Source organism: Schistocerca cancellata, chromosome 4 (genome assembly GCF_023864275.1).
Source record: "Schistocerca cancellata isolate TAMUIC-IGC-003103 chromosome 4, iqSchCanc2.1, whole genome shotgun sequence".
Classification (NCBI taxonomy): domain Eukaryota; kingdom Metazoa; phylum Arthropoda; class Insecta; order Orthoptera; family Acrididae; genus Schistocerca; species Schistocerca cancellata.
The window spans coordinates 595746740-595771250 of record NC_064629.1 but is presented as its reverse complement, the minus strand read 5'-3'; the positions used below and the strand labels follow the sequence as shown (position 1 = coordinate 595771250).

The following is a 24511-nucleotide window of genomic DNA, read 5'->3' as shown; positions in this document are numbered from 1 at the left end:
TGATGAGGTTACTAGAAATGGAGCACATGCTCAGTTTGGACATATATGGGATGGGAAATAATCAATGTTGTTCTTGCAGGAACCATCCGAGTACTCACTTTAACTCATTTACGAAAACCCTGCCCCCCCCCCCCCCCCCCCCAAAAAAAAAAAAAAAAAAAAAAAAAAAAAAAAAAAAAAAAAAGGAAGGGGCTAAGATGATGATTATTTTAAAATTACACTTAAGTATACAAAATCTTCAAATAATACAGATAAATTTATGTAGATATTGATTCAGACGACCAGTACTCTTCTAACAAGGGGAGGCCACGATGTGTGAAATGCGGATTTACTGCGAACTTCGTACACTCTTAGTACTCCGTGAGGACAACAAAATGTGTAAGCATTAGCACGTACTTCTCAAGCATTATTGAGAAAATCGCAAGATAATTTCGGTCATCAAATACATACCTGTGTGTGGCCACTTATTCCATAAGCGGTGGCAGTCGAATGGTTAGCATTCAAGCCCCGTGATCGGGCGATCGCTGGATCGAGTCCCGTTCGTCAGATTTTATTTATTTTCAGCACTGTAATTTTCTTTACTATTTATATTACAATTGATGTAATGGAAAAATACTTGTAATCAATTTGTTAAATTTTCAATGTTATTTGGCAGTCTGCGTATTTTTATTGTCACAAATAATATAATATTCATAACTACCGACTCGTAAATGACCAAATGCATGAAGTGATACTGAAAATGTATGCTTGTCCGTGATTTAAGAAATCCCTTATACCTGGAAGGAGCCCGAAACAACTTGTTACCTGCAAGTTTTGACCGGCACAGACGGCTTTTGAAAGATGTACAATTAATAGTCACTTTCAACATTACGAGTACAAGTTGCAGGATGACATTTTTCGTAAAAACATGGAAAACAAAGTTAAACGGCACCAGTTGCAGTGAATAAATGCTATGTTTCTGCATATGCAAGGTCTTTTGAGGTTTTCCATGGAAAAACAAACATTGTTAACATTTTCAAAAACATCTCTTTCAGCCGATAATTTGGAAGCAAACCATGCATAGTGGGGTATTTCCTTAAATATCGGCACTGAGACTTGGTCATGCAGTATCGAGTGTATTTCAATAGCGTCTTCACGAGAAGCAATTTCTCATCCTCTTTCCATTAAATACGAACAATTTTGAAGACATGGACAAGCATACATTTTCAGTATCACTTTATGCGCATGATCGTTTACTAGTCGATAGTTATGAATATTATATTATTTGTGATAATAAAAATTTGTAGACTGCCAAATAACATTGTAAACTGAATAAAAGTCCATCCAATTACACGTATTTTTCCCCATTATGTCAATTGTAAAAAAGACACTGTTAAAAACTGACGAACGGGACTCGATCCCGCTGTTACGGGGTTTGAACGCTGACAACTTTTTGTTGTTGATATTATTTTGTTCTATATTGTTCGTTGAATTTGTTCATGGTGGACGTCCAATGACACTCTTTCAGGTTGTTCGTTGATCTGTTCACAAAGTTTTTTTTTTTATTACAGAGGGTAGCTCAACCCTCTGACTGAACACGCTGAGCTACCGTGCAAGCTTCCACTTGGCTGCCGCCGCTTCATGGTAAAAATGGTCACGCACAGGTATATATTTGACGACCAAAATTATCTTGTGATTTTCTCAATAACGCTTGAGAAGTATGCGCTACTGCTTACACATTTTGTTTTGCTAATGGAGTACTTCGAGTGTTCGGAGTCTGAAGTAAATCCGCGTTACAAACGTCGTGGCCTCCCCTTGTAAGAACAACAGTTATATATTAATATAACATTAAACCAAATATTCATAAAATATAATTCAGAACATCATTAAACTAAATATTCATAAAATATAACTCGGACACAAATTTTCTAAGGAAATTAACTGTAATTTTATATTTGGTTCACATCCACAAGTAAAGAGAATACTTTTAAACGTCATCTGCAAACATACCACCTTTACTTTTCAGGCATTTTAATGGCCTATAATATATATCTGCAATCTATTATATGCACTAAGTCTGTGAAGACTTTATTCTGAAGTTTCTTTAACATGATGATTTGTAGTGATAACCTCTTTTCCAGGTTATAAACAACTCTTGGTACACATTATTTGTAATCCCTAAATAGAAGGTAAAGCAAAAATGCTGATGTAATATAGCCATTCTAAATTGTATTCCACATACCTATAAAATACAGTACACTGACGGAAAAAAAAACCCACCCCAAGGAGGAGTTGCGTGACAAACTAATATTAGTAGGCATGTTTCTACATCTGAAAGATGATATCTATTCCAATTTCGCACCAGTTGCATAAGATAGGTGCAAGTAGTGCCATGGTGAGGATGCAAATCAGGTTTGCTTCAAAAACACAATGTAATGGTTGTCAGCATTAGTTACCTTTGAGATTGGATATGGTAAGTTGATGTTAGTCAGTGATGCCTTTAAAGCAAAAAATATGCCATTGTCAACACTTCATTGAATTTGAACAAGGTCGTGTAATATAGCTACTATAAGCTGGATGTTCCTTCTGCGATACGGCAGAAGTACTTGGCAGGAATGTAGCCACTGTACATGACTGCTGGCAGTGTCTGTCACAAGAATGTATGGCCGCGAGAAAACCAGGATCTGGACGGCCACGTGGGACAATAGAAAGGAAAGACCATCATGTTTGGTGTATGGCTCTGTTGCACCTCACTGCATTTGCAAAAGTGATCTGAGCAGCAGATGGCGCCACAGTGACGCAACGAACTTCAAGGACAGCTCCAAGCCACACACCCTGCTATATGCATTCCCCTGACCCCAAACCACTGCCATTTGTGATTTCAGTGGTGTCAAACAAGAGCTCATTGGAGGGCCAGGTGGAGGTCTGTTGCGTTTTCTGATGAAAACTGCCTCGGTGCCAGTTAGCAGGAGGCCTGCACCCAAGCTGCCTGCGTGCTAGACATTCTGGACCTTTACATGGAGTTATGGTCTGGGGTGCGATTTTGTATGATAGCAGGAGCACTCTTGTGGTTATCCCACACACCCTGACTGCAAAATTGTATGCCAATCTGGTGATTTGACCTGTTGTGCTGTCATTCATGAACAGCAATCCAGAGGGTGTTTTCCAGCAGGATAACGCTTGCCAATATACTGCTATTGAAACCCAACATGCTCTATAGAGTGTCAACACATTGCCTTGGCCTGCTCAATCACCAGATGTCTCCAATGTGTCCAATGTCCATAGGACATCATCAGATGACAACTCCAATGTCATCCACAAACAGCACTAACCATCCCTATATTGACAGACCAAGTGCCACACGCATGGAAAACCATCCTACAAACTGACACCCGGCACCAGTACAACACAAAGCATTTACATTTGCATGCTTGCATTCAACCGACTATTAATGTACACGCATGTCACATTTAATGGCTTATCTCACACTTACATTAACCTGTGATCCTGCAGTCAATTGTCATATACACGCAATACACCTAATGGATTAGCAACCCTAAACGGAGAAGCATCGCGTGCACGCATACCGCCAAGATGTTACCTCGCAGGGCTTCGGCCACCGGCGAGTTTCATATCGCAAGCGATAGATGATGAGGTACAACCAAACAGAGGTCCTCCTCACTGGGGATCTGCTGAGTCATGTGCAAGGAAAGAGATCCAGACGTATACGTCCGCATACCAGTTATTTATAGCGGAGCAGCTCCACTCATCAGCAGTTCTCTGCCGACATTTTGGGTCAACTCCTGTGCCAGCTAATACTATCCTTTCAGTCAGAACTTCTGCAGGACTTTAGACCTCTCCAAGAAGTAGCTCCAAGAAGCTTCTTTGGCCAGCACACACTTCTTCCTTCCAGTAGGAAACTTTGTTGGATTAGTCCTTATGTCCCTCATCTTAATTAATTTTCTTGTTTTCCTAGAAGTCAGTGAGAGTTTGGCATTAAGTTTTGTAACAAGTAGCTTTTGTTTAGCTAACATCCTGTTGTGCCATAATAAACTTTTCTCTTGTTGGCTTGGGACATGTTTCTCAATCATCTTCCTATGTGAGGTCCAGCAGTTTGGTGATGATGTTTTTTTTGGACCCAGGTGGTCACACGTGTGTTCTTTTGTCTTTTAGTCGCTCCAGGTCAACAGACAGGTCAGATCATCTTGCTTCCCTATGGCCGAACACCCAGTTCCTGAACCCCTCAATGTGATATAACAGATGTTGCTCTTCCTGCAAGATATGCAAAACGTCATGCAGGATCTGGTAAACATGATGGCAGACATTACTGCAGCATCCGCTGATGGGTCGCAACTCTATTCTCTAATGGACTCTGTGGCTAAATGCCTCAGTGGAGCTACTCCACCATTCCTGGCCTTCAACAGGAAAAGGGAACCTTGGGCAAATTATATGGCCTCGTCCGTGCAGCATTTTCTCCAGCAACACCCATTGTCAGGCAGTCCTAGTCACCTGAAATGGTCAGGTGGTCTACTGTCTTCTTTAGGAGTTAAACCCTGAACTTGAACTGTACGTCCCGTCATATAAGGAATTGAAAGTTTGCTTGTAAGAATACTTTGACTGCCAGGTGCACACTGCGGCAGCAGAGCGCACTTTCTTCAGCTGTTGTAAGCAACAGGAGCAATAATATTGGGAATGGCTCATGACGCTATAGATATGTCTCAGGAACGTCGTCGTGGTGTTCAAATGATAACTGTCAACAGTCATATGCCACATCGGTCATTTGAGACACGATCTTAGTGCATGCCACAGATGAGGGGCTTACTGAAGTTGAAAGAACCCATTTTGGATTCTTGTCTTTTGATCATTCGCGTGTTGGGGCAATCCCTTTGTGCATCAGCATTCCTGCATACTATTTCATGTAGCACCCCCCCCCCCCCCTCCCTCTGCAAAGCTTTTCCCTCCCTGTAAACTGCCATTCTCAGCCCACAACCCTCAGCAGTTGCCATGTTCTATTCCTTGTTTTGCCACGCATCCTAGGCATCAGTGGCAGTTTCGCCCTGCCAAATGTAAGATGCATGTGGATTATGCTCAAATGGACCTCTTCCCATTGCAGCATCCTGACCTGGGGGACCTGGAGGTCCTCCATGTCCACGTGAGACTTCCCGTCCAAGATGGACATGTGTTCCAGAAAGTGTTCATCAATATTCACCCAGTTGACTTTGGGTGGATACCAGTTCTGCCTGGTAGATTATTGTGTGGAACACACAACGGCCGTTGGGCTCTCCTACCCTCCAAACATTCGACCAGTGCTTTTGCAGTTATAGTAATGGCATAGTGGGTTCAAAGGACAGTTCACAGCTCTCATCCAACATGGTGTTGTAACATGCAGGGTACACTTCTGTGTCATCGATATGCCTGGGGCTACGGGTTTATTGGGACTTGACCTCTTGTACACTTTGGGACTAGAAGTGCATGATGCAAGCCACAGCATCCAGCCTGGCATGGACAATTCTTACGTTCATGCTCTTCACTTTAAATATAGTTCAGTTTTTGAGCCTTCTACTACAGGTTTTGTGGGATTTGAAGCCCATATCACCCTCCTATCAACGGCCACATCCAATTTTTTTCCAAGGCTCGGAACATCGCATTGCCTGCAGGATAAGTTACAGGTGGAGCTGCAATGTTTGCAAGATTCTGGCATCTTGACGGCTTTGTCTAACAGTTAGTGGGCAACACCCATCATTCTGGTAGACAAATCTGACAGCTCCCTTTGTATGTGTTGCAACCTCAAGCACACCCCTAACGCACAGTCCATAGTTCTTACTCTATCTAATGACATTTCAGAGATATTTGGAATAACATATACGGAAAGTGCCAGATGTGGATAATTATCTGGATGCCATAATTGTTGCAGGCCAGTCTGCCCAACACCTGGCAGGTAGCCTGGGCATCCTTTTTTCCATCCTACAGGTAGTAAACCTTTGTTGCAACTTTGAGAAGTGTCAGTTTTTTGTTCCTCAAGCTGAGTATTTGGGACATATCTTCAGTGCTGCATGTATCTGGCTGATGCTGGCATATGTCCAGGCTATGCAGAACTTGTTACCTTGGACAAATGCGAATCAACTTCAGTCCATATTAGGCCAACTGAATTACTGTCTTAAATTCATCCACTATGCTGCCACAGTTGCAGAATCACTGCACTGTCTCTTACGTAAAAATGTGGCATGGAATTTGGACAACACCTTCCTGGACCTTAAACAGTTGTTACTTCGGCCCATGTCTGATGGCTCACATTCCCTTGCTCACTGTGGCTGTTGCAGCAGACACATCTGATTATGGATTAGAATCCATCCTCCCTCACATCACTGATGGCGCGGAACAGTCTGTCACTTTTGTCTCAAAACATTGAGATCGTTGCAGTGCAACTATGGACACATTGAAAAGGAGGCTCTGGCCATATTCTTCACTTTACAAATTCCACGACTACGTGTATAGGCGTCATTTTATCCTGTTGACAGACCATATGACCTTATTTCAATCTGACATGAACAATCCCACAGAATCGGCTTGTCACCTTCAACTATGGGCTTTGTTTCTCGCCAGTTATTCCTATGATATCCAGTCCCATTCTATGTATTATCATGTCAATGCTGACTTACTTTTAAGATTGCCTGTGGGTCAGGACTCCTCTTGATTCCAATCCAGAATTATGCTGCCACCTGGGCACTAGTGATGAAGAAGCCATAGTCTCACTTCCTACTGATGCTAAACTGGTGGCTCAGCATTTGGCAGAAGACTCAATTCTTCGTGAGCTCCTCCTCCTGGCCCAACAGGGATGGCCGTCAGAACACGGGAAGGTGCTCAACCCAGGTGTTCAATTTTCTTCGCATTGCAGGTACGAATTCTCTGTCCTCAATGGTATCGTGCTGCTCTGGGGCGAAAATGGCTGGACTCATATCATCATTCCAACTTCCCTCCAGCACTGTCTGTATCCTACACCTGCTTCATCTTGGCCATTGAGGCATCATGCTAATTTAAGGCCTGGCATGTCAACATGCGTATTTGAAAGGGATTGAAGCAGATATTGTCACCATGGTGGCAGCCTACACATACTGGCAAAGCAAACAAGCGGTCCCATGGCTGGAGGTATCAATATGGAAGTCACAGCTCCATTTGGATATCATGGGTCCTTTCCTGGGTCATTTGTGGTTCACTGTGGTTGATGCCAGATTTGGTTTTCTCTATGTCTCTCTGATGTTCTCTATGTCATCAATGCATGTGATCCAAGCCATGATATGGGTATTTGTGACTGAAGGTCTTCCCTAAACAACTGGGACAGATAACAGACCTCAATTTATGTCTGCCAAGTTTACATCATTTTGTGTGTCCAACGGAATCTTTCTGGTGCACACAGCACACATTCCACCCTGCGTCCAATGGTCTGGCAAAGCGTTTGGTTCTAACATTTAAACATCAGCTGTCGAAGCTGCATCATCACCACACTGAACGATGCACTCTCCATCTTTCTGGTCTCTTATCAGGCAACCCCGTAGGAGGGGGGGGGGGGGGGGTCAGTTCAGCTGAACGACCCAGTGATCAAAGATCTTCCTTCTACACCCATGCTGGTGGCTGGAGCCCCCTCCATGGGGTCACGAGCACTATTTTTCTGTCCACAATGATATCTGGGTCCTGAAATTCTCTCAATGCGGTCAGAGTCTGGCTGGAGTCACCACCATGGGATTTCGGACCTCTCCAACGTTGCCTCTGAGAAGCTGCTGTTGAGTAATCTCTCCATCCTTCCAGTGGGAAACTTTTTGTTGGATTAGTCCTTACATCCCTTCATCTTAATTAACTTTTTTTCCCAGGCAAACACCTGACAGAAGTCCCTGAAAGTTTGGTATTAACTTTCGTAGGAGGGGCATTTGAAAAGTCTGCGCAAAGTCCGAGAGATGGCACTACCAGTGCATATCGAGGTCATGTTTAGTTAGTATCATCTTTGGAAAGAATGCACACCAAATTTCAGTCATATTGGTCTATTTCTTTGTGTTTGGCATTCGTGTGAATCAACGAAGTCGAAGGATTGTCAAAAAATGGACAAAAAAGAATTTCGTGTGGTAATTAAATGTTACTTTATGAAAGGCAAAATGCCTCACGAGACTAAAGAGAAGCTTGATAAACATTATGGTGACTCTGCACCTTTGATTAGAACTGTTTATAAGTGGTTTCAAACTTTTCGGAGTGGCCATATGGGCACAAGTGATGCTGAACATTCTGGATGCCCTGAGGAGGTTACAACTCCAAAAATCATTGATAAAAATCCATGATATGGTGACGGATGACAGAAGAGTTAAGGTGCGTGAGATTGCTAGTACTGTGGGCATCTCGAATGAATGGGTACATAACATTTTGCATAAACACTTGGACACGAGAAAGCTATCCACAAGATGGGTTCCGTGATTGCTCACGCTTGACCATAAACGAAATCGTGTGAAGTGTTGCAGTGATGGTTTGCAGCTGTTCAGGAAGAATCCACAGGACTTTAAGCATTGTTTCATCACTGTGGATGAAACATGGATACATTACTATACTCCTGAGAATAAACAACAATCTAAATAATGGATTACCAAGGGAGAATCTGCACCAAAAAAGGCGAAGACCATTCCTTCGGCCGGAAACGTTATGGTGACTGTCTTTTGGGATTCGCAAGGGATACTCCTTAATGACTATCTGGAAAAGGATGAAACTATTACAGGTGCATATTATTCATCATTATTGGTTTGAAAACCGAGCTGCATGAAAAACGCTGGCGATTGGACTGCAAAAAAAGTCCTTTTCTATCACAACAATGCACCAGCACATGACCTCAGCAGTTGTGGTTGCAAAATTAATGGAAATAAGATTCCAACTCATTTCACCCCCCCCCCCCCCCCCATTCTTCAGACTTTGCTTCCTCAGACTGCTATTTGTTCCTAAATTTGAAGAAATGGCTGGCAGGATGAAGATTTTATTCAAACGAGGAGGTGATTGCAGCAACTAATAACTATTTTGTAGACTTGGACAATTCCTATTATTCAGAAGGGATCAACAAATTAGGACAGCGTTGGACGAAGTGTGTAAGTCTAAAAGGAGACTATGTCGAAAAATAAGAAAGGTTTACCCCAAACACATAAGTAGTTTTTATTTTTGCATGGACTTTTCAAATGCCCCTCGTAAGTAGTTTTTGTTTAGCTAATATCCTGTTGCATTGTACTAAACCTCTCTCTTATAGATTTTGGACATTGTTTCTCAGACATCTCACGACATGAGATATACCATTAATCACTTAAATATGTTACCTAAACAAATGTATTCCAGAAATTTCATCATTGTACATTAATTTGGTGTTGCAATTATTTTTCCACCAGTGTAGGAACATGTATCACAGACCAATGAAATACTTCAACAGTAAAAAGAAGTGAAATGCACATGGCTAACATTTTAAGAGACTTTTGTTTGGTTGCACAGAGGGACCAAATGTGAAAGACAATCTCAGTTGGTTTCGGCCAACTAAATATCTCATAGCAAACATACAATATGATGACACAAAGTACACCTTGAAAGTAACTGTAAAAGAAATTTTAGTCAGATGCAACCACATTATTGGCTAGGTACTAAAATTTAGATACAAATTTATGTTTTTACCTGTGCCAGAAACTGTTGTGGACACTTTGGTGAATGTATTCGATGAAAAGAAAGAGTTGTTATCTTGCTCAAACAAGGCTGCAGCTCTCACAGCAGGCAATCTACCAGAATTCTTGTGGAACCTTCCTGCTGGCAAATTACTGGCCACATCATTAGCTGAACTACAGCTCACACCACCACTATTTCTTTCTTTGGACCGTGTACGACATGCGCGATTGAAATTTACTGATGATTTTCGAGATGGGTCATTAGATACACCATTGGCAGGGCGTTCACTATTTGACGAGTTCATCTTGCTACGAGTCGGTTTGCTTTGGCGATCCTCTCCAGTTGCATTCTGAAGTTTATCACGCAGTCTCCTATCAACAAGAAAAGAAAGCAACACATATTACAAAACAACATATATATCTATTACCAAACTGAACAAAGCATTAACAATGAAATATTCTACACACACCATTTGATAACCTATTGTGCAAAATGTGTGTTTTTCTTCTTACTACTATGGTTTGATGCCTGAGATGCAAGTAACCAAAGTCCCATTCTCCAAGACCAAAAACATCATCAGTAAAGAAAGAGTAAAACGTGAGGGCACAGTCATAAATGAACATAGTATCTGTTTTCATGGCAATGGGCAAACCATTACTATTTGCATAACATGTCATACAGCACAATGTTGTCAACTGCCATTTTCATCCAACCTACAAAGTTTGATTGCATGATGAGCAGAAAAATATATTATACTGGCATCTAAACAGTTGACACTGTGTGCCACCACCAAAAGGTATCAAGCGCAAACATACCAAGGGACTTCGCTTTCCTATGTCCTACCAACGTAAGTAACTGAAAACACACTGTTAGAAATAATGGAATAAATTCTGGGAGATTTCTTCTTGTTCATCAGTTTTATAAATATGACAGAACTCCATAATGTAATGATGCACTGGCCATCTTTTACCTAATCACATTTCTCTCTGACTCCAAACAATACCACACAGCAAATACGCTGCCCGACAAAAGAAGTGACGCACCCAAAAGCAACAGAGGAATCGAAATGAAACTTGAGAACATCTGTGATGATATTTCAGTGATTACAAAACAGAGTCCTATTTACAGCAAACTTGGTAGTATGAGCCCATTTATCAGCATGATGTTGCACTTCCTTTGGTATGAATCCATGCACTGATTCAGATGGGAAAAGTGTCAGAAAGCCATTGCATCCTCTCCTTAGGTGAGCTGGTCCAGTTTCGTGGCATCACTCCAAACACAGCTGTTTGTGGTGTGGCAGTAATTCCCTAGTATGGCAGCTGCTAGTCTCTGACTAATGGGGTGAGATGACACAGAATGTTGCATGGAGTCCACTGCTTGTTCTCTGTTGGCAGTCACAGATGTGAATGGGTGACGATGTGCTTGATGCACAATACAGTTATTCTTGCAGTGGTCAGACGCAGTTGTATGCCTGCCCTCACCTTCACATGCAGTTCGACATCGGAACACTGTCACATCTGAATGCCCAACAAATCTGGAATTGCACGATTCAATCAGCTGGTCAAATGGAAACCCATGTCAATGCCCCTTTTAGACTCTTGTCTGGTGTCTCACACAAGAACATGGCATTCCGTGTCCTTCACAGTTAACAGTCAACATCTGACACCACTTGAGCCTCTTATATACCTTATCGAGCATGGTAACGACACTGTTTGTCATTCTGCCCATTACAAAAAATTGCAACTTTTATCATTTATATACCTGCTGACAGTGTGTATATGTACAAAGTTTCATTGACATCTGAACATGTCATCTGGCTGCTTCACAGTTTTCATTAGGCAGAGTATACAGTTATAAATATGCGCGACATACTGCCAATGTTGAGATTTATATAGACAGAGAACTTTTTCATTTTGACAATTATGAAGCACAGATTGGGCCACGATCTTGTTTAACAAGCAGTATTGTTTTTACCTTTCCAGGATATGGCAGAAACGAAAGAGGGTAGAAAGGCTAGAGTTTACTGTTACCGTATTTACTCGAATCGAAGCCGCACTCGAATCTAAGCCGCACCTGAAAAATGATTCTCAAAAGGGAAAAAAAATTCCCGAATCTAAGCCGCACCTGAAATTTGAGACTCGAAATTCAAGGGGAGAGAAAGGTTTTAGGCCGCACCTCCAAATCGAAACAAAGTTGGTCCATTGTAATATGAGACACAATTTAGGTCGAATGAATGACGATACAGCTACAGTAGTTTGGTTCGAGTCGTAAGCTTAGCAGTTAAGCTTTACCAGGTAGCCATTGCTATGCGTCAGGCGCTCCGTCCGTATTTATACGGGTACCCTTCCTTTTTCATGCGCTTCGTCTGGTTTGAATCAATTGCTTATTTTTCTTTGATCTGATAAGTGTCGTTCTCCTTGTTGTGGGTGTTTACGTCACTCTAGGCTGAAAATGCATTATTGTACTGTGTCATGCATTGTTTGTCGCATTCTGATAATGTGTGTTTACGACCTGTCGCTGCTCGCAGCATGGCTTGCTTTTGTGCGTGCTACCACCGCTTACAATAAAAAAAAGAGGAATTGTCGCATTAGCGAAAAAATGGAAATTAGAGTCATCTTAGATTTAAAAATCTGGTCAATTGTCGTGCTTCATTTCTGACTGTATCACTATTAGGCATAAGAATAATACGAATATAAACATGACATGATATGTAATTCTTCCATGTTTGCTGTTGTCTCACACTAGTTTCGTAGTTTATTAGGCAGACAGGATTTAAATGAGATAGCAGTAAACACGAAAGAATACATGGCAAAATGTTTATATTCGTAATGTTCTTATGGTGAAGAGAATACTGCATGTGATTCACAATTCATAAAAGTTCCAATTAGCAACCATCTCTTCTCACAGGTATGAAAAAATTCAGAACGGAGAGTTGGCCATAGTGACAAACATCCCAAACAGTCTTGCCAGTCGGATTTTCGTAGTACCTTGAAATACTGCCACATTCGAAGATGAACAATACGGAATTTGTATTTACTTCGTTGGACAATGTATGAAAATGCAGTGGTCGAAACTCGGGGCAGGGAAAGAAAGCTCGTCTTACACCTTTTTTAAAAATTTATTTACTGACGCAGAGGTTTTGGTGCCAGTATTTATCTTTGTGCCTGCAAAGCATGCCTGTGTAGCGCTACATATATTTGATGGCTGAAGTAAGTTGTGGCGGCACCTACAAACATTTTTCAGAACTTCCGCTTACTTTGCACTCGATTCCAAGCCGCAGGCAGTTTTTTGGATTACAAAAACCGGAAAAAAAGTGTGGCTTAGATTCGAGTAAATACGGTACTTTGGATTAGGGGGGATCATTGAAGCAGAGCACAAGATGGGTTTACACAAGGACGAGGAATGAAATTCAGCAGTGTTCTATTCAATGGAACCATCCTATCACTTGAACCCAATCTACAAATGTTTTGTGCTTTACTCACTGTACTACCCGACTCAAAATTGTGACAGAGTGTCTCCCAGGCCATTGATAGAAAACTAAAACTCTCTTCAGTCCTGCTTTGTTCCTACTTCTTTTAACTACAGCAGTAGCACTTACTTATCTAACTAGAAAGACAAATTGGAACTGTGGAAGCCATGGTGTTTAGATTAATCCTATGCTAGTTTGTGTCAAAAAAATGGTTCAAATGACTCTGAGCACTGTGGGACTTAACTTCTGAGGTCATCAGTCCCCTAGAACTTAGAACTACTTAAACCTAACTAACCTAAGGACATCACACACATCCATGCCCGAGGCAGGATTCGAACTTGCGACCGTAGCAGTCACGCGGTTCCGGACTGAGCGCCTGAACCGCTAGACCACCGCGGCCGGCAGTGCGTGTCAGAAGTCTTATCTGCAAAGGGTATATTCTCTTTCTTATCTAGTCTTACACTGACACAAACATGCAGTGTGGGCAGAAACAAGTACTGGCTACGTCTAGTTACGAAAAGCAGCATTGCAGCCTGTCAATTCAGCTTTAAGATTTGGGTGAAACCAGCACCAAACCTACAATAAGTTAAGCTAATGATCTGTACTATTATTTAACATGCCACAATTGACACATCATCATCGTCGTCGTAATCGTAGTCTTCATCTCCTTTATCTTTTCTGGATATACTGGGTATATTGGACAGAAACTGTGATGACAGGTTAAATGGCTGGTAATGTACTCAAAGCACGTGCACTCAATCTGCAATTTATGTGCAGTCCCATTCATGCTTCAAATTTTCTAGTACTGTTCCATAATTAAAGGTGAGACTAGTTGCAGTTATCCTCCTGTCTTTAAATACTGTGTCCTCCAATTTAATTGGTTTTTATCTTATCACTGCCTGTGGCCTTTCTACTACCATTCTCACCAATAAATACTTCCCACAATGTTTCTAATTTTATTTTGGATCATTAAAATTGTTGTCACTATTGCTTACTTTATTGAAAATCCCTGTAGTTCTCAGAACATCCAAACTCATGCTAGTATGTCTAGTTTTTTACACAATTCTAATATTAACATGGGAACCCATCTTTGTGTAGATTTTTTGTTTTTAATCTAGTTACAGACAACATTAAAGTAGCATTAATATTTTACGAATACTATAATAATAATAATAATAATAATAATAATAATAATTATAATTATTATTATTATTAGTGCTCTGAGGAGGTAGTGTCTGAAATAGATATTTCTTCCTCAGTCTCACTTAATGGGTGCTCAGTCACATTGTTCTTAGTAAGGACCTGACTTCTCTTTTCATCTGGTTCCAAACTGTTACAGAGTCCACCCTACTACTGATCTGAAGAAAGTGCTTCCAATGAGCAGAAATTTCAATATGAAAAGTGCGACCTCATCTGAATTTCTAATTTGTTGAAAGACCTTTGATGTGCAGCAACATGTACACTGCATATGTTCGTATTATGAAGGTATAAATTCGGATTCCATCCAACACCGCATGTTACTTTCTGAAGCACTGAAATCGAGATTGTGCTGCGCTTTTGTAAGCCACCCATAGCTCATGTCACGTGATCTCGTCAGCTCATGACAGCACAAACACGTGATGTAGTCAGCCAAGAGCAACATCACTCTTAAGTAGCGTGAACACACAAATAAGAAAAGTTAATGGTTTAAATTAATATACATAGCATTCACATATAATATTGGTCTCTAAGATTAATAAGTTGCAAGAAAAGCTAAGCTTGCACATATAATGTTGATCATCTTTTGCACGTGTTACACTTAAAGACACATCACACAAATGTGCCAGTAAAATTTTCAATAATGACCTAAATGTCCGATTTTCTGGGCTCGAAATTCTTCTAAACGGTCCTCCTCAAAGAGTTGATTTTTAAATGAGAGTCAAACGCTTTGTGATTTAGGAAATTCATCGTACATTCTCGCACATAGTTCATCTTGCGTAAAAGGAAGATTTGCTTTGAATGTAACGCTTTTCAAACCACCATTCGCAATATTTTCCCGCGACCTGTTAGAAATAGGCTCGTTTCGGCAGTTGGCAGAGCGTGCCAAGTAACATGCGTCACCGCGCTTGTGCAGCTACAACGATGCAGAAAGCCCAATGTTCCTACGTGTAAAACATTAAAAGATCTTACATTATGTCATAAAAGAAACAAGACATCAGAGTATACTTCAAGAGCATCGGAATTTGGTGCACCATACTAAAATGCATAATTCGGCTTAAAGTGCACAATCATATGTCCAGATTCGGATGTAAATTTTCTTGAGTACTAGTACTGTATTATCTCATGTTTGGTTCTTTATTATGGCATAATGCCATACGAGCTAGAAGATGGAAAACTTGCACTTCAAATGCAGCGAACAGTTGAAACTAGCCAACAGTGTGAAATTAAACACTTTGTTTCAAATAAATTGACTGTCTCAACAAAAAATATTAATAAAAACTAAATCTTTTTAGCAAACCGACATAACTAACTTCATTGTTCTGCAAGGTGATTAATGCTTGACCCTCAGAAAGGTGGAAATAAAACCTGAAACTAAGCCTTCCGTAATTATGCAAATGTATTTTAATTCATTTGGTAGCTCCCGGCCCCAGAAATCCGTTTTATTTTCATTTAATGTGAGAGCAATAAACGAAGAGGAAATAGCAAAATCACTAAACGTAAACACAGGTCACGTGGAGACTACCCACCTCCCCACTACAACTCAGACTGCTCTGTGCATCAGCCCCGGATCTACGATATTTCCGAACTGGAGCAATTTAGATAGTGGCGCCCAGCCACACATCTGTAGCCAGAAGCGGGAGAAGGTACTACTCATAGGCGACTCAACTGTGCATACGCAAGTGCCCGCCCGCAACTGCTCAAATGAATCAAATGTAAACAGTTGTCATGTCACGCTCATCGGAGGCAATTTGTTGTTAGGAAGCACTGCATATTCTTCCTAAAGCCTTTGACACACTTTGGTTGGCAGACGCTTGTATGAGCACGGCATTTTGTTGCTGTATATGGCGCATTTCCTTTGCGACTTAAGTTTTATTTTAGATTTTTTCTCTCGTTCATGTTTTTTTGCTGCAGCATTATTCTGCAGAAGCTGGATACAGTAATATCCTTTGTTAGAGTATTGGTCCTTACCAGTCAAAATCACAAAAATTTAACTGGTAACTAAACAAAGAAAACTTCCCGGAATTCTAAAAAATTCCTGGGTTTTTCCCGGTTTTCTCCCAGACGAAAAAATTCCCGGGTTTTTCCCGGATCTCCCAGGTTGTATACACCCTGAAACAATTCCCGGGTTTTTCCCTGTTTTCTCCCAGATGAAAAAATTCCCAGGTCTTTCACAGATCTCCCGGTTGTCCCAGATCATATACATCGTGATAATAAACAGAAAAATAAAAAAAAATTACATTTTGCTGTTTGCAGGTTAGAGGTTTTAGGTTGTGTAGTAGAATAGCTACCAAAATAAATGTCCAATAGCATCACGTAAGGTATGTAAAGTAACGCACACATCCACTCTTTTTGCCAGTTAAGCTATAAACAGAATTTTGACATAATGTTATAAACAAGACACAGTGCATCAGGTCGTTGGTACACATCTCACACACGAACTATGAAGAAACAATGTAGAATATTTTACAACAATTATTCATTCACAATTGTAAATATTATGTACCAAAAGTTTCACTAAAAATCAATACATAATAACAATCTTACAGTTATAAAATAAAAAATAGCCCACTGAAGATGGCACAAAAAGAGCTGAAACGTGTCTGGGTAAAACAAAACAGAAAAAAGGTGTTTTGCACGAGGCAGAATTCCTAGTCCTATTTTCGTAGCAAATACGGACATAACATGAAGAACTGCAACACCACAAGATTAAATTCAAATAGTTACATCAATGTTTTCCTAAAAGTAAACCACAATATCCTGTTTCTTGTAGGCAACTATAATGCCTCTTGAAAAGACATTTCCCTACAAAAATGGCTCTTCCTTTCCTTCCTCCCATTACAACTACCGTATTTATTCGAATCTAAGCCACACTTTTTTTCCGGTTTTTGTAATCCAAAAAACCGCCTGCGGCTTAGAATCGAGTGCAAAGCAAGCGGAAGTTCTGAAAAATGTCGGTAGGTGCCGCCACAACTAACTTCTGCCGTCGAATATATATAGTGCTACACAAGCATGCTTTGTGGGCACAAAGATAAATACTGGTGCCAAAACCTTTTTTTTTCTCCGCCCCGAGTTTCGACCACTGCATTTTCATACATTGTCCAACGAAGTAAATACGAATTCCGTATTGTTCATCTTCAAATGTAGCAGAATTTCAATGTACTACGAAAATCCGACTGGCAAGACTGTTAGGGATGTTTGTCAATATGGCCAACTCTACGTTCCGAGTTTTTTCCTACCCGTGAGAAGAGATGGTTGCTAATAGGAACCTGATGAAATGTGAATCACATGCAGTATTCTCTTCACCATAAGAATAATACGAAAATAAACATTTTGCCATGTATTCTTTCGTGTTTGCTGCTCTCATTTAAATCCAGTCTGCCTAATAAACTACTAAACTAGAGTGAAACAACAGCAAACGCGGAAGAATATACGTATCGTGTCATGTTTATATTCGTATTATTCTTATGCCTAATAGTGATATAGTCAGAAATGAAGCACGGCAACTGACTAGATTTTAAATGTAAGATGACTAATTTCTGTGCAGAATTTGATGTACTAAAGAAGCGGCCGCAAAGATTTTCAAACGGAGAAAAATTTGCGCCTAACTCTCGTTCAGAACATGTTCAATCATACGCAGTCTATTATTTGGTTCTTGTTGATCATTATCAAAGAAAGCAGCAGTGTAAGTAACAACAAACTGCAGTCTCTTGCCATTGTTTCGCTAATGAGACGATTCCTTTTTTTTTTTTAAAAAGCGGCGGTAGCATGCACGAAAGCAAGTCATGCCGCGTGCCGCGAGCGGCGACAGGCCGTACACGCGCACTATCAGAATGCGACAAACAATGCATGACACAGTACAGTAATGCATTTTCAGCTTAGAGTGACGTAAACACCTATAACAAAGAAAACGCACTTATCAGATCAAAGCAAAATAAGCAATCGATTCAAACCAGACGAAGCACATGAAAAAGGAAGGGTACCCGTATAAATACGGACGGAGCGCCTGACGCATAGCAATGGCTACCTGGTATAGCTTAACTGCTAAGCTTACGACTCGAACCAAACTACTGTAGTTGTATCGTCTTTCATTCAACCTAAATTGTGTCTCGTATTACAATGGAGCAACTTTGTTTCGATTTGGAGGTGTGGCCTAAAACCTCTCTCTCCCCTTGAATTTCGAGTCTCAAATTTCAGGTGTGGCTTAGATTCGGGAAATATGTTTTTCCTTTATTTCGAGACTCATTTTTCAGGTGCGGCTTAGATTCGAGTGCGGCTTAGATTCGAGTAAATACGGTACCAAATATCATTCCATGAAATTTCTAAAACGCAGAAAACAGTTTTATCACAAGCGCCTTGTTCAACAGTTTCTACAACACACTCAAGTATAGGAATTTGCGAAGCCAATAGACTTGGCTGTATCAGGTTTTATTACTGGGGTGTGGCATGTCAGGAAACATCAAAGTAATCAAAAACAGTCTCGAAAAACTCGAGTTTTTGAGGTGAGTATCAGTATTTTTGGATTTTCTGATACAAACTGAACTGCTCACGGCTGCCGGTATGCAACTTTTGTTATGGTCATCAAGCAGGGTGAATATTAAAGCAAATGATTATGATGCCTAGAGCTGGCAGGCAGTTAATTAAAAGCTCTGCTCCTTCCTCTTTCACGGCTATGTTAAGATTGTTAATCATTTAATCATATATCAGGTACAGGACCAAGCCAAAATTGATGATTATGATGATGACAATGCATAACATAACTGTGCTGCACATGAAGCACAGTTTCATTCAAACAGGAGACTGTTCATTTGAATCGTCAATTCATGGACAAGAGTAGTCTGATTTGCATATACATCTTTGCAGCAAATGTTCAAAATGATTCAAATGGTTCTAAGCACAATGGGACTTAACATCTGAGGTCATCAGTCCCCTAGACATAGAACTACTTAAACCAAACTAACCTAAGGAACCCCAACACATCCATGCCCGAGGCTGGATTCAAACCTGCAACCCTAGCAGCAGCGCGGTTCCGGACTGAAGCGCCTAGAATCGCTCGGCCACAGCAGCCAGCTAGCAAATGTGGCCTGATGGCGGTAATGGTAATCTTTATTATATACAAAACTTTGTGTTTTACCATAAACACGAAAGCAATCCACACACACACACACACACACACACACAAACACACACACACACACAACACACACACTCTCTCTCTCTCTCTCTCTCTCTCTCTCTCTCTCTTCATACATTTTGTCATTTTGTACTTTTGAAGCATTTAGTATCGTGTAGGATCAATTAATTAAATTTTGCTTACAACACTGCATTTGTAGTTTAACAATTTCTTTAATTCCAATATTTGTAATACCTTAGGTACTTGCATATTTATGCTATTTATTTCATTAGCTGTCACTTCGAGACAGAACACTGTGTCACATTTAGGATGTTTTGCTCCTTAATGTGTGTTTTACTCTTACATTTTAATTATTTTTTATTAACAATAATTTTTTTATTAACAATAAATTTCAATATGATAAAATTTACAGAAACATGAATGTTTGTAGGATAATGTTTGTAGTATGATGTATCCTGATGACTGAATACACTCAAACTCTGTAACCTTGCGAACACTGTGTTAGTGAAGTAGCTGGAGATGTGTGTATATTTCTACATTTATATATGAACAATTTGGTATCCATCTATGACAATGAGTTTACTAGTTGGTAGAGCACTTGCCCGCAGGAGAGCTTCTGTGAAGTTTGGAAGGTAGGAGACGAGGTACTGGCAGAAGTAAAGCTGTGAGTACCGGGCGTGAGTCGTGCTTCGGTAGCTCAGTTGGTAGAGCACTTGCCCGCGAAAGGCAAAGGTCCCGAGTTCGAGTCTCGGTCGGGCACACAGTTTTAATCTGCCAGGAAGTTTCATATCAGCGCACACTCCGCTGCAGAGTGAAAATCTCATTCTGGAAACATCCCCCAGGCTGTGGCTAAGCCATGTCTCCGCAATATCCTTTCTTTCAGGAGTGCTAGTTCTGCAAGGTTCGCAGGAGAGCTTCTGTGAAGTTTGGAAGGTAGGAGACGAGGTACTGGCAGAAGTAAAGCTGTGAGTACCGGGCGTGAGTCGTGCTTCGGTAGCTCAGTTGGTAGAGCACTTGCCCGCGAAAGGCAAAGGTCCCGAGTTCGAGTCTCGGTCGGGCACACAGTTTTAATCTGCCAGGAAGTTTCATATCAGCGCACACTCCGCTGCAGGGTGAAAATCTCATTCTGGAAACATCCCCCAGGCTGTGGCTAAGCCATGTCTCTGCAATATCCTTTCTTTCAGGAGTGCTAGTTCTGCAAGGTTTGCAGGAGAGCTTCTGTGAAGTTTGGAAGGTAGGAGATGAGGTACTGGCAGAAGTAAAGCTGTGAGTACCGGGCGTGAGTCGTGCTTCGGTAGCTCATTTGGTAGAGCACTTGCCCGCGAAAGGCAAAGGTCCCGAGTTCAAGTCTCGGTCGGGCACACAGTTTTAATCTGCCAGGAAGTTTCATATCAGCGCACACTCCCCTGCAGAGTGAAAATCTCATTCTGGAAACATCCCCCAGGCTGTGGCTAAGCCATGTCTCTGCAATATCCTTTCTTTCAGGAGTGCTAGTTCTGCAAGGTTTGCAGGAGAGCTTCTGTGAAGTTTGGAAGGTAGGAGATGAGGTACTGGCAGAAGTAAAGCTGTGAGTACCGGGCGTGAGTCGTGCTTCGGTAGCTCATTTGGTAGAGCACTTGCCCGCGAAAGGCAAAGGTCCCGAGTTCAAGTCTCGGTCGGGCACACAGTTTTAATCTGCCAGGAAGTTTCATATCAGCGCACACTCCGCTGCAGAGTGAAAATCTCATTCTGGAATTTACTAGTTGTCAGCAAGGTTCTTCCATAAATCAACGACTGAATTAATTATAGGAATAAAATGTATATACAGATTTCTACAAAAGACACTACAATGAACTAAGGGTTGGGATTGTTTGGGGGAGGAGACCAGACAGCGAGGTCATTGGTCTCATCGGATTAGGGATGGCCGGGGAAGGAAGTTGGCTGTGCCCTTTCAAAGGAACCATCCCGGCATTTGCCTGGAGCGATTTAGGGAAATCACAGGAAACCTAAATAAGGATGGTCAGACACGGAGTTGAACCGTCGCCCTCCCGAATGCAAGTCAAGTGTGCTAGCCACTGCGCCACATTGCTCGGTACAATTAACTAAGGTAAGAGGCAAGGATTTCTTTATAAAACTGTGTTCTTTGTCTGATAAACTTTAAAAATGAATTTATAGTGTCCACGTTACTGTACAAATTTTATAACTCAATGAAAATAATTTTATGAATAAACTGCTGATCCCATGTCCCTCCATATCACATACAAATTACACCATATCTCACAGGATGTCAGAGAGACCAGTCAGTATCATGGGGTCCAACCATGGAGTTATTTTTTCTCCCCCCCCCCCCCTCCCTTTTTTTAATGAAGGAGCAGAATGAAATAGCTGTATAAGTCTTCCTCTGGATGACGATTTCTATCTATGACACTAATATAACACTGAAAGAATTCTGTCCCTTCGTTCTATTGTTCTGGCATTTTCTTTTCCTTAATTGGTCACCAGTCATTAGACTTGCTACAGCGAGAGTGGTGTTGATGTACAGTTGCGCTTCCTGGTTTTGGCACTGATTAAGGAGGGTGGAATGAATATGCCACAGAATGTCCATTACTGCTTTTCATACTTTTAACTGTTTGTGTATTATGGCCTAGAGGTAAGAATGTAGTTCACTTACTGTAGCTGGATTAGGAAACTACCTGAAAACAACAAGTTAAGATGGTGTATCAGATCAAGATCCTCTCTAAATGTACTAGAGAAACTAGGGAATGTCGTCTTGCTCCTAAGATCGATGAAAGGAAGTTCCCGATGCTTACCTCCCTGTGGCAGTGAGGGGACAATAATTGTAGTCCAGAATAAGAAAATAAATATGTTGAGATTTGCTGATGATATCACAATGTCAAGTGAAAATGCAGAAAAATTAGAAGGTATGCTAGTCCCAATGGAACCCACTCTCACCCTCCCTATAACATGAAAATTAATAAAGCTGAAAGAAAAATCTTAGTTACGAGTAGACAAAATATTGTTGCCCGATGATCGTTTCACAATGAGTGACTGGAGACAACTGAATCCTTCACCTATCTAGGGAGTAAAATTACATCAGATGGATGATCGAAGAGGGATATTGCAAGCTGAATTTACCAGGCAAACTGCTTTTATGAAGAGAAGAAACTTGCCACAGCCAGCTTCATAGTTGAACATCTCAAGAAAGATCTCATGAAGACATTGTTTAAAGCATGCTATGGTACATAAGTGACATTTGGAGGGGGTGGGGTAGGGGGTGGTGTAGTGGGTAGCGTAGTGGGGTCGGGTGGGGTAGGTGTAGGGGTGGGGGTGGGGGTGGGGGTGGGGGAGGGGGAGGGAGGAGGAGAGGCACAGGCAGAGAAGGAGCAATAGGGTACGCATATATCTGGCCATTAATCTGATACATTCAACTTATGACCTCTCATTAAACTGTCTCTCACAGGTGTTCACACTGTACACATTACACTCTACAAGCAGGTACCTTACCAGCTAATTCACTGGAACACAATATGGCACAAATAAAAAGGGTACACACCTATTTGCAATAACAGACTTTGTGCACAACTATCAAACTGTTCACAGGTCCTGATGAAAGCTTCAAAAAACTAACTGGTGTGATGACAATTGATCACAAAAGCTGGAAGCCAGATTCTGAGACTAGAAAAACCAGATGATGAAGGAACTGTAAAATCTGTAACATATCTGACTATCTCCAAAATTGGAAACCATGACCATGTATACATGTTTGGATGTGGTACAAGTTCCATCACACTTGCTTCACATATATGATTATGTTAACTGTTTTTGGCTGTCTAACAAGCACACTAGACAAAATATCATCACCACTATGAGGAATCACGCTAATACCACGTAATATCTCCTTTAGTCTTGGTAATGATCTTAGTTCTGCAAGAAGTGTCCACAAGTTTCTTCAGGTATGCCATATCTAGCTGAAGCCATTCATCGGTTATTAGATTACACAGTTACCAAAATGTGGGGATGTCGATTGCTACATTTCACCCACTCTTTCAAACAGTTCCAGGCATTTTCTATGGGATTGTGATCGGGTGATTTTGCAGGCCATTCAGGGAGTGATAGGATGATATCTCTAGTGTTTGTCAAACTACGAATGTATGAATGCAGTCCTGTAAAAACAGCTGTTATCTTCAAAGGTGGGAGGTAAACAGCATACCCATCTTGAAGATGTTGAAGAAAGTGTAACATCTGATAACTGAGGATGTTCAAATAAACATCTCCATTCACGATAATTCGATTTAGCGGGTCCTAAGCATAGCATGAAAAACACTCCACATCATCAAGAACCACCTCTGATCTGAATTACACTTTCCACACACTGTGGGTTAAATCTACAACTGGCCAGTCTGTGCACCAACACTTCGCTGTGCAAAACCAGACCATACAACATTCCTCTAGTCACCTACTTCCCAATTTCTGTGTTGTTTGACCCTATGAAGACATGCAAGCTTTATATGCTGCTGTTACCAATAGCCTAAATGTCCATTCCACACAGTTCCCTTCACAATGCTCACTTGGCAACTGGTCGAGAGGGACCTGCATTCACCGACAGCTGCAATTCCTGTTGGGTTTGATGACAACTCTCATTGAGAAGTCATTACACTTGTCTCTGGTACTTGTCAGTTAAGCTCTTTTGTGACCACTGTTTCTAAGTAGTGTTAAATGTCTGCAAGTGGTACACTATTTGTTGTAGAGATGTTGGACATTCCTTGTTGATACACCAACAAATCTGGTTTGGTCATCCACAGGTCCAAACACCGTAACTTCTTTCTGCCATTCTGTCACACACCTATGTCAATCAATCTCTCACTACTGATTCCATACAACCCAATTGCACATACACATCAACTCACTGACATGACTTATTGCAGCAGTGGAGGGTCATATGAAGGTCTGGTACCAGTTCAGTGGTACATATAGCACTCCAAAGTGACCACTGTGCTCTTTTAGGGTGTATCTAGTATTTTGTCCAGTGATCTTATTCCCAGAACTGATGCGCACTGTTACATTTTAGCATTTCTACTGTAAAA

The 24511-nt window shown here is 41.1% G+C and overlaps 1 protein-coding gene across 2 annotated transcripts in view; it reads right to left on the bottom strand.

Annotated features, from left to right (window-relative positions):
* LOC126183186 (probable WRKY transcription factor protein 1) overlaps positions 1 to 24511 on the bottom strand; it is a 196433-nt gene that overhangs the window by 66749 nt on the left and 105173 nt on the right. For both annotated transcript variants that reach the window (XM_049924920.1, XM_049924919.1), the window contains exon 10: positions 9661 to 10019. In XM_049924920.1, coding sequence (XP_049780877.1) covers positions 9661 to 10019 — 359 coding nt within the window. The remainder of the gene's footprint in view (positions 1 to 9660; positions 10020 to 24511) is intronic.